The 11,188-nt window shown below is 32.9% G+C and overlaps 2 protein-coding genes across 23 annotated transcripts in view; one reads left to right on the plus strand and one right to left on the minus strand.

Annotated features, from left to right (window-relative positions):
* LOC148628539 (single-stranded DNA-binding protein 3-like) overlaps positions 1–267 on the minus strand; it is a 73,541-nt gene extending 73,274 nt beyond the window's left edge. For all 20 annotated transcript variants that reach the window (XM_088589391.1, XM_088589338.1, XM_088589470.1 and 17 more), the window contains exon 1: positions 150–267. The gene's annotated coding sequence lies outside the window, so the exon portion shown is untranslated. The remainder of the gene's footprint in view (positions 1–149) is intronic.
* Positions 2–6,587, plus strand: LOC148628541 (ubiquitin-like-conjugating enzyme ATG10). 3 transcript variants are annotated; one of them, XM_088589509.1, is made up of 7 exons: positions 32–151; positions 1,426–1,445; positions 1,710–1,775; positions 2,204–2,345; positions 2,894–2,991; positions 3,587–3,684; positions 4,413–6,587. In XM_088589509.1, exons 2-7 carry the CDS (start codon positions 1,440–1,442, stop codon positions 4,510–4,512), a joined length of 510 nt encoding a protein of 169 aa, XP_088445635.1. In that variant the 5' UTR covers positions 32–151; positions 1,426–1,439; the 3' UTR covers positions 4,513–6,587. The 3 variants fall into 3 exon arrangements, with proteins under 3 accessions (XP_088445620.1, XP_088445628.1, XP_088445635.1); XM_088589494.1 differs by lacking the exon at positions 1,426–1,445 and having other exon boundaries at positions 2–151; XM_088589502.1 differs by lacking the exon at positions 1,426–1,445 and having other exon boundaries at positions 6–162.
* Positions 6,588–11,188: the final 4,601 nt, after the last annotated feature.

An 11,188-nucleotide genomic window follows, 5' to 3' on the forward strand; every position in this document is an offset into this window, starting at 1 on the left:
GTTGTACGCTTGTGTTTTACTCCTACGTAAATAACAGATTTGCATCATGGCGGCAGGTTCAATTTCTGATATTGAATTTACAGATTATGTAGAGAAATTCATTTCTTTATCTCAAAAAACACATGATACATGGGAACTGAAAAGATTACCTGTAAGAAAAATGTGTGTACTTCTCCGTTTTCCTTTTCTGTCTGTTTACTTCAGCAGCCGTCCGATTTCTACTTCGGTAACTTCCTGTAGAAAAAGTGTGGTTTTCGGGGGACCATCTCACAACGACAAACTGAAGCCTAATATGATGAAAAAGGGGATGACTATTTTATGAAAAAAATACAAATGTTTATTGTATAATGACAAAGTGTAATTTTCTAGGCTTTGTCATATTACGGAGTTACTTTGATTTAGGACTTCTATGTAACATTGTTGCTTATCCATACACATTGTGAGGATTCATTCTGATATTGTTGTAAAATACTTTTTATTTATTTAAATTTAATATTCATTATGTTAATGTTATAATTAAGTATAGAAACTGTTGAATCCAGAGTTGGGCTGGGGAATTAGGGTTAGGATGTTCAAAAACAGCTTGCCACAAAACCTTTACGAAATTTTGCTGGAGTAAGGTGGGGTAAAAATTACCCAATGGTAAAAAATACTCCTAAAGGTCAGATATCACCATCCACAATTAACTTATATAGAATTTGGATAGTGTACTTGTATTTATCATCAAACCAAGATATAAAAATACTTTTGATTTGATTCCTTATACTTAATTATGACATTTTTTTTGTATTGTTAAGCTGATCTGGTAAAAGTCACATAAATTCAGATTAAAGCATAAAACTAATTTCATTTTTGTGACATATAATGACCAGAAAACCAAATGGCCTACAATTAATGGTTTTCAAAATACAAATAATTTTACTCCTTGATTTAGAAAACATTGAAATCATTTTAAAAGGTGTGATAAAAAAAATTTTCCAAGAAACTTTTGAAATAGATCAATTCTGACACAAAGCTCTTCTTAATTTTTGCAGTAATGTGAGCTTTTACTTAACAAAAAAAAAGGAGCACACATCAAAAGCCATGAAATTGATGTAGGCAAACTATAAGATAAATTACAGTTGCACAATAAGTAACATACTTATTTTTATTCTTAATAGGTTCACATTGTCACACTCAAACATAATTATTTGAGCTTTTGACCTTCTGAACTAACACAAAAAATTAAGCAAACTATTTGTTTGCCATATCATTCCATCGTTCTCCTCATCTAAATGGTTATTTACTTTTTCATTTACAAAAGAAGATTTCATTATATAAACAATTTATTAAAATCTTTAAAAGAGAACCTAAAAATGATGAAAATAATTTTTTTGTTATCTCTCAATGTTTTGATCCAATACCTTTTTTTATTTTGCTTGGAAGAAGAAAAAAGATGAATGCAAGTACATATATATTTACTTTTATTTTAATTTGTCTAATAAGCAAGAAATAATTTTGAATGACCTAAGTGAACTGTGTGACTTGAAATACACAGAAAAAAATAGCTGAATATATTTTCAGGTTTCAATACTGTGAAAAGACATTAAAATGAAGTAAAGTCTAATGATAATCTTCACTTTAATAGTACCTTTTAATTTTAAGAGTCATGTTTATGAAAAGATTCAATCTGATAGCATTTGTTCCAAAATATATATTATATTTTATAGAACATGCCTTGTTACATTATGAAGAGGGAAGTAAAGTGTGAAGATAAAGAGATAAATGAAAGCGAGGTAAAAAAATTATTTAAAGGGAGATAAATGTAAACGGTATGCCTTCATTTTACTTTGTAAAAACATGGTTATCTCCCATTAATAGTGAAGACTTTTTGAAGCACAGTGCACTGTATATCCACAATAAAATACTTGTAATGCAAAAGTAAGTTTAACAAGAAAATCAATTATGCTTTAAGAAGAGATAAACATAAATGATTTAAAAATAAAATAAATAATCTCACTAGGTTTAGGTAAATTAGCTCAAAAGTTCCAAGTGTTCAATAAAAAGTGATTAGCTAAAATTAGTGAATTTTTTTTTTCAATGCATATAGTTTATGGGCAGTTTTATCTAACTGCTTCATATAATGATCTGCCATCTGAAGTTCCTAAATATCCCATTTCAGTGGAAACTTGCACATTTATTTTGGTCTTGTATGTGATTACAGGGTGATGGTATATTAGAAGATGAGTCTGAAGAGGATTGTGTTGTTGACCAGAAACCATCAGAATGCTTGTCCTATGAATACCATGTTATATACAGCCATAGTTATAGTGTTCCTGTTCTCTATTTTAACATTTATCACCGGAGTAAGGTTTCAGAAATTTGTTCTTAAAAAAAATTCAAGAATTTTATTGGAAAGCTCAAAGGTGCAAAAGATTTTCTTTGCCACAGGTCTGGCTGGAAAAATAAATTTTTGAATCAGCTTCAAATGATTTCAAAGAAAATTTTCTTTTAGTGCTAGATAAGAAGGTAATTGTAAATTATGAATTTATTTCATAAGGGGAGATAACTTTTTAGTTAAAAAGTTCATTTTTTTTCTTGAAAATGTTTCATTTATTTGTTATACTAGCAATAATCAAAATGTAGGATTTTCCCTTGGTGTAGCAAACAAAGAGTTCCACATTTGGTCTAGAATGAGAAAATCACTTAAATATAAAAGCACAGTATCATTTCTGATTGTACTGTTGTTATAATCATTTTTGATTAATGTATAAATTGTCTATTACAGGTTCAAAAATATTTATATTCTATTAGATTTCATCAAGTTCACTGATGTTGGTATTTTCATGTGATATCAGAAAATGCAAATTGAAAGGTATTTTTTATATTTCTATGCTCAATTTATCATTTATAGATGGGAAGTTACTCAGCCTTGAAGAGGTGTGGATGAGAGTTCCTACCTACTATAAAGATAGGCAACATGATGAAAGATGGAGCTTTCTCACCCAACAGGTAGAATTTTCTGTTCATTATAATTTTCAATTTGACAATAGAAACTGCTCACAAATCTTTATGAAGGAAAATTGGTTCTTGCTTTTTACAGTTTTTGACAGAGTTATCTGTCCTTGAAATGTTTATTTTCAATGCATTTCAATGAAATTATAACTTTTCCTTGATTCTGATTGTGCAAATAGTCAAATTGAACTTTCACTATGTTGTTTTTTTTTTTGTCATACCATTTTCACCCACTGTCTGATTCTTACAAAGACTGACACTTAATTATCTATCAAACCAGGGTTTGAAATATGGAAGATGCCATTATTCAAAAACTTGATAAAAGTGGAACCTGAATATAGCTTCAATATATGATAGCCCTTTAAGTAAGTTTTCTTAATCCTACTGCTTCAAATGCTGTGAACTAATTAAACAACTGTAAACAACAAAATGATGTCAATCATTTTGAGTTAGTTGTGGATTTTCACCAAGTTAATACCATTATCAGCCCTCTGCTTGGGGTTGAGTGTGTATCTCAAATGCAGGCAACACATAATTTTTTAACTGGATATATGATAAATGACTATTTTTAAATCATTACTTTAATTTTAAGGAACATCCATTACTTGGGAGACCATTCTTCACATTGCATCCTTGTCATACCACAGATCTAATGAAACAAGTCATCTCAATAGAAAGCAAGGTACCAAGGTATGGTGTATTAATGAAAGGCAGTACTAGAACTGTATTATTTCACTTACAAATCAGAATTCTATCATTGAGTGGTTCAAAAACAGGAGTTCTTCTCAATGCAGTCTTAAAAAAAGACACCAAATTGTACAATGTAGCTGTTAATAATTTTACAAATTTCACTTTCAGTTCTAACTCTGGTTCACAATAATATGACATAAACTTGAGCGGAAATCAAGTAGAATCCACATGATAATAGGATAATTAATTGGAATAGAGTGAGAAACAAGAATATGATCACGAGTGCCAAAGAAAGCCTTGATTTAACAAGTGTGCAGAACTTGTTCTGTGCACAAGTTAGATCTTAATGCCTTCTTTGCACGAGTGGTTATACATTGATTATTCATGATAACCAATTGATTATCATTTTTATTATATAAATTTTCTCCCTTATATGTTGCTATTTTCAACATAAAATTCAAATTTTGTAAACTGAGGATTGATATACTGGTACATGTTGTGATGTTTTTTGACGTTTTGGCAAAAGAAAGTGTGAGAGTGAAAATACCGAATTTATTCCACAGTGTGAATTATCAAAAATTTTTACACTAGAAATATTTGGGAAATCACTGCTATTTATATAATAAAAATGTATAATTTCCTTGTACATATTTTTTGAAATACAAACAAACATCAGAAATTGCAACAAGAAATAATTTTTCAGAAGTATAATCTTCACTTTTTTTTAGCAATTACATAGTGAGCTGGCTGTCTGCAGTAGGTCCAGTTACTGGATTACAGTTGTCACCTATGTATGGAAAGGTCGATGAAAATGAGGACAACACATGAGTAGTTAACACAAGCTTTTAATCAACCAGGTGTATCTCCATACACATATAGGGATGAAAAGTTCTGTTGCAGCTCCCTGTACTTTTCAACCCTTTGAGTGTACCAAAATGCTAAATACAATGAACTCTATACAATCTGGTCCTTAATTGGTCTGAGGGTTTTGTCAAGTACTAACAGTTGTCCACCTTGCAGTATATATTTAGAAATTGATATGAATTGAGAGAATTTGAACACCCTGAAGACTTTTTCTCTGGCTTCAGTACTTACATGTATCTTTGATTGTGAATACATATCCTTAAGGAATAAGTATGTTCACATATTATATAGGGAAACTACTTTTTGATTCGTAGAGGGGTGAGCCTAACAGTTCTTGGAAATTAATATTCTGGTCTTGAAAAAGTAGAAAATAAATATTCCGGCCTACACATGTATGATAGAAAATAAATAGATATTTTGTCTTCAGTCCAGATACTTAATATAGTGAAATGGAAATGAATGATTTTGCCTTTATGTGGTTGATAATAAATTCTCTGACCAACAAAATTTCAAAAATAAAAAATTTGACCCCACAAAATTTGTCAGCCCCACTCCCCTCAAAATTAGATGGTAGTTCCCTAATCATTCATAGTTTTAAGATAAGATACAAAATATAATATTGTATTCTTGGAAGTTTTATTGTTGGAAGCAAATTGTGTTTTGGAGGAAACATACTGCTAGTTTTGCAAAACATTCCTAAAATATCAAATAGCGAATGAAGTATTAAATTGTGTGTGTATGTGGAGGTATAATTACGAATGTCATAATTTGATCACACTGTAAAATCTAATCTGGATTGTCTGGTACCAAGCTTTCGAAGTCAAGAACAGACTGGTGCTATGATTTCATATGGGAGATCATGTTCTCTCTTCCTAGCTGAGTCACACTAAAATTGGTAGACACACCTCCACCAAGCAAGGGGTATGGAGGAGATAGTGACAACTGACAGAATTTGTTCATGTAGGATGACCTGCAGGCTTTTGCTTCTATAAATTAGCACTGTTGTTTCGTCAAACATTCTCGTCCTAAAATGCATTTAATAATTGCCATAGGACGTAAAATTACAATCAACAAATATTTAAATCAAGGAATATCACTGGAAAATTTAAAATAGTCTGTCCATTTAGCACCCTATAAAACCTTGTTCAACCCACCTTTCATAAAGAAAATGCCTATATCATGTCAGGAACTTTGCGATGTTTCCAATTTTTCAGTTTTTACCCAGATATTGCCATTTGTTATACAGACTTTCTTTTTGACCAATCCTTTTGACTATTGTCTTGATTTCGTCAATGATATAGGTAATTTTACCCTGTATAAGTTATGTTAATGCTGACTGGTGCAATATTCACAAATCACATTCAAAAATAAGACATACAATATTATGTTGGTGTCCTTATTAGATGCATCTGGTTTCTGGTTCTGTGTGAAGTTTTAATACCCTGAAAGTACTGTTGTTCGTGGGGTACCAATTTTCTTGGTTTTTGTGGGTGAGCCAGACCACGAAATTTGGTTCCCAATGAAAAGCAGTTGATGTGTGTACTGAAAACCTCAAAACCACAAATTCAAGAATCCACGAACTTGTGTATTTTCTCTAAACATTTAATGAAGCTTGGCATAATTTCTTAATTCTTGACCAACAGTAAAAGAATAGCCTTGTGTTTTCTTTACTTACATAAACAGCAGTGAAAGCATGTCTATTCTGCGAACAGATACATACTAAATGTAATTTGTACCAATGACTGTAGTGATTGAACAAATATTTTTTCAAACTTTGCAAATTTTTTTATACCCCCCGGCCACAAAGTGGCAAGGTATTTTCTGTGAAACCGTTAATTTGCATGTCCATTCATCAATTTTGCACTGTTATTGAACATCATAAAATACAGGTTAACTTCAATTTTCACCAAAATCCGAGATGTAGTTCTCGAGTAACACCATTTTGAACATTTTGCCCTTTTTTTCTCACCACAACTAAGCATCGTATCAATCAATGTTCCATTGACAGCTTTAAGGACAATAAATCTTTAATATCAGAATCAGTATCATTTCAATTAAAACGGCAGGAGTATAAGTGTCCATGGAAATCCCAGGCAGTAGGTAGCATGCCAAATGTTGTTAAAATAAAAGGTTCATCCATTAGAGATCATAAATTCATGTTTTCAAAGAAATGATTATAGGTTTGTAATTTATTAAAATGGTAAGTGTGAAATAAAAATCCATAGATAGCACTAGAAACTAGAAAATGCTGGAATTTTTTATAGACAGCATATTGTGTGGTGTGGTGGACGTTTTTTTCAACAGACGGTCGGCATTCCAATCAGGCGCGTAGCTGCCGTTAGGCAAAAAAGCTTTTTTTTCGAGATAACATTCATCCAGGAGAGGCATAAATGATGCTCTAAAACGCTTTCTCCGCGGAGCTTCCCTGGACCTGCTGGGGGTCTTAAGCGGCCTCCAGACCCCCTGCCGTAATTTTGCCTAAACTTCAATTAAGGCCCCAGCAGGTCCAGGGCGGAGCCCTGATAGGGGGTCCAGGGGCGAAGCTCCGCGGAGATAGCGTTTTAGAGCATCATTTTTGCCTCTCCTGAATGTATTTCATTATAAAAAAAAAATTGGCAAAATTAAGTGCAGGCAAAAGCTATTTTGCCTAACGGCAGCAATGCGCCTGACTCAAAATTTAGAGAAGTAATCAACCTACTGATCATGATCAGAGTTTAGCATTTATAATTGCATTTAGTTGTACTCTATGGCATATGTGTTAGTTATGCTTCAATTACAACTGAACCCATGTAAAAATATGCTTCGATGTATTTGAATGTGTACAATATCTAGTTGTAATTAATTCAGTTTTTATGCCATTGTAGTGGATATGTGGTTTCGTGTTTATATTGCTTACCACCTTTAGACAATTGGCGTCATGATCTGCATGAAAAAAAAGAATGAAGGTTTTCCTTTAGACAATTTATTTTTTTTTCCACAATTTTTGTGCTGGGCGACTACAACTTCCTGTGGGTATTTTAATTTATGCCCGTTCGTCAATTTGTCTGTCTGGATATGGGGTATATAGTTTATCTGGCTACCCGAAAATATTTTTTTAAGCTAAAGCTTCGAAATTTGTGGGATGTTAATACATATTATGCAGGTCTAAAGGAGTTTGATTTTCGTAAAATGTTGCCAAAAATGAAAGATAATTGATCATAGCAATTTCAATATTCCATGGAGATAGAAATCGGCTAGAGTGAATTAAAATAAGTACCCATTGGAATACCAACAACTTCTCTGTATGGTATAAGACGGTCTTAATACAGGTACCTCTTTTTCCAGTTTTCTGGAAAAAAAACAGAGTGCTGAAAAATCTTTAGAATATAGACGTTGAAGGCTTAAAATGAGAGTCTGTTTTTGGAATTTCCAAAGAAAATATCCACAAAAGTATTTTGTTAAATTAAATGGTGTACCAATTAATAGCTGACAATCTCATCAAGCACAGTGATTCCCTTTCAGCCATGTGACTACGGTATTTTGTATGTTGTTGTAGTGCCTTTTTTTGCTTCATCTTCGTCCCTTGGCTCTTGTATTGCATTACCCCAACCTCTCTAAATTTCAAATTTATTCAATCTGAGGCCTGTTCGAATTACCATTGATCACAAGACAAAGGGCATTTGTTCCAGATTGCATGCTTCCCCATATATAGCAATATACGTTTCGATGAAACCCATGTCGTATTCTATATGTGAACCTGTGTTAACCAAATGTTTGTCTAAACCGAACATTATTAGCCATCAAAGTTTTACTGTTCTTTTATCATGTGTAATTCCACTTTTCAAAATCACCTTTATAGTTTATATATATATATATTGTACTCGATCTTGCGCTCTCAAGGATGCATGATATTACCATGTACATGTAAATGGAAAGACACGGTTGTTATTTTTTCAGACTGAAAAGAATCTTGCCAAAGTTTCTCAAGCGTAAGAGATGTTTAATTAGATTTACAGACTGTCTTTAGAACGGATAGACACAAAGGCCTGGAACGATTCGGATACATAATCATAGATAAAAACAAAATAAACAATATATTTCGTAAACCTTATAAAGGGTTAAAATGAAAACAAAATTGTAAGATAAGTTCTTGTCAGTAACTATATGATATGGTCACTATATATTACCCACAGTATAAATCGTGGGAAATAAAACATGGTCACGTCTGAGGAATAACCTGCCTGTAACAGCGATACGCTTAACAATGTAAATGTAAATACTTAGTACAGAATATTGCACTTTAATAATTAGTTGATATGAGTTACTATGGTGATAGATTCTCTTCCTGCACGATTAAATGAACATGAAAGTTGTTTTCACCCTATGAAAGCTGAAATTTCCATTCTAGATCTCAGTTCATTGGCAAATGTCCATACCTCTCCAATGCAGGAAAAACTTGGTTCGACCTCAATAGATGCAAATCCCATGATTAAAATGTCTTGACACAAATGAGCAACGAAAAAGTCTGTAGTTGTCCATCCAACAATGGTATTTTTCGTCACACGAAAGCAAATGTAACGTGTTTCACCGAAGAACAGTCCAAAATGTGATTGGGTTAATCCATGAAATTCGGTTCCCAAAAACTTGCTTAAAGTTGTTGCCTCGTCAGAAGGAATAAGTTTCTCCTTTTCAGTGCTAGCAAGACACTTTCCTTTCAAATCGAATATGGCTGCTCTTTTGATTTTTCCTTTCCCTATGAAATAGTTCATCATTTCTTTCCAATTCATCCTCGCTGGTTTAGATGGAGGGTTGTCCGGACTGACGGAAGGACTTGCAGGCTGGTCGACTTTCGGAGTAGCCGGCTGCACCTCTTCCATGTGACTCAATAATATGTAGCTTTTAATCCAATAATACCTCTCGTATACAAAACACAACCTGTATATATGTATGTAAACCAAGTAAGTCACTGAACTGCGAACCACACAAATATTTCTCTACCTTCACACTCGGTTGATTGTATTATTTGATGGTTCGAATAGGTGTATATATATTATGTGTCTAAATGTATGTAACTGACCTTTATTCACCTGTGCGGCAATACCAGGTTAAAATATTTTATAAATTTTTAAATACAATTTTGATCGAGTATTTTTGAATGTATTGTTATCTTATGTACTTGTACCTGATTTCTATAGGAAATTTAAAAGGGTGTTTCAGGAATGACTAAAACATAAGGTCACTAGATAAAATGGACTACAAATATAATTAAAAATCATTTCAAATCGAATACTATTAGAAGATGACTTTCAACCCATTAGCATCTGTCTGTCACCACGTCACTTCACCTAATAGAGAAATAACTACCAAGTACCCCCTCTCATGCTAAGTTTTGGGTGTTTCCTTCTTTGATGACAACGAATTCACATCTGCGTGGGCGTGTGCATTCTTTGTTCTTCGAAAGAAATTGACGTCTTTATATTTACAGAGATAGCTAGTTAAACAATGTACATGTACATACTTCGGTATATGACTCAACATGTAAACGGAATCCTAAGGCATAATCCCGATTGATACATGTACAAACGTATTGTGGTTTGTTTTAAAAATGTGAATAGTTAATTTCACAAAGCTTTTAATTTTACAGAAGAAAATTATATATGTTCTGCAACCCTTTTCCCCAATTTGCTGCCATCAATGTGGAACTTGAATGTATTATGAAAACTGTCTAATTTGCTACCTAGTAAAAGTTGAACGATCCGGCGGTGGACAGAGATGCGGGAAATTAGAGGAACGCACCTGGAGTATATTGTTTGTTTTACAAATTTAATTCAGGGGTATTCCTGCAATAAGGGACACAATGACCCCCACCCGCTATAGCGACATACAATGTTTATACAATATCAGGGTAATGTGGCGTTAATGAAATAAAAGGCCGACCGAAACGGGACGATACAATGTTTTAGGGGGGAGACTTTGTGAAAAATCAAGTTTTTATGAAAAATAGTTTCCACAATTTAAGTGGGCGCCCCCGCCTACAGCTGGTATTCTCGAGAAAACGGTGTCATGTCTTAGGTAACATTTAATTGCAAAATGTCAGTAGTAAGTTTAAAACAAATAAGTCGTCGGCTAAACATGTTGCAGGGTGCACATACGTTTTTATAATAAAATTGCACAAGAACAAAAATGTCTGTGGTTACGGAGCTAACTTTAAATTGTTCATATCGAAACGATGGTCGTCCGATATCTCGTAACACTTGCATAGAAGTGACACATCATACATTTATCGTGGTTTATTTCAACTTTGATTTCTTTAAAAGCAGGGTTGAAAAGACTGCTGTTGTAATGTACTCAGAGTGCGCTGTCTAACTTGAAACTGTCCAGCGATCTTAACAGTCTTGTTGATCGGCGACTTGAACATTGCTTTAAAACTTCTTTTGTTTTTGATAGTAATAAAGATACATCCGTTTAAGAAGCAAGACAAAAGTTTATTGAAAACTGAGGCTAGACATTGTTCTTGGAGAACATTTTTGAATGAATTTGTTTTGCCATGGTAACCACAATTTTGTTTTCCTTCCCTTATTATTTTCTGACCAGTACTTCAAAATGGTCAGATCTGCCTTTTAATTTGAGGATAAACTAATTCGGTAAAACTAAAGAAGCA

The sequence above is a fragment of the Perna viridis genome, chromosome 1 (assembly GCF_037379345.1).
Source record: "Perna viridis isolate PV_CMFRI_1.1 ecotype Kerala chromosome 1, ASM3737934v1, whole genome shotgun sequence".
Classification (NCBI taxonomy): Eukaryota; Metazoa; Mollusca; class Bivalvia; order Mytilida; family Mytilidae; genus Perna; species Perna viridis.

Bases quoted from the DNA above. Each gene is read 5' to 3' on its own strand.
- LOC148628541 (XM_088589494.1), top strand. From the start codon at position 47: ATGGCGGCAGGTTCAATTTCTGATATTGAATTTACAGATTATGTAGAG. The intron at 2,346-2,893 runs GTAAGGTTTCAG...TATCATTTATAG, and splicing joins TTTTAACATTTATCACCGGA to ATGGGAAGTTACTCAGCCTT. The intron at 2,992-3,586 runs GTAGAATTTTCT...TTTAATTTTAAG, and splicing joins GGAGCTTTCTCACCCAACAG to GAACATCCATTACTTGGGAG.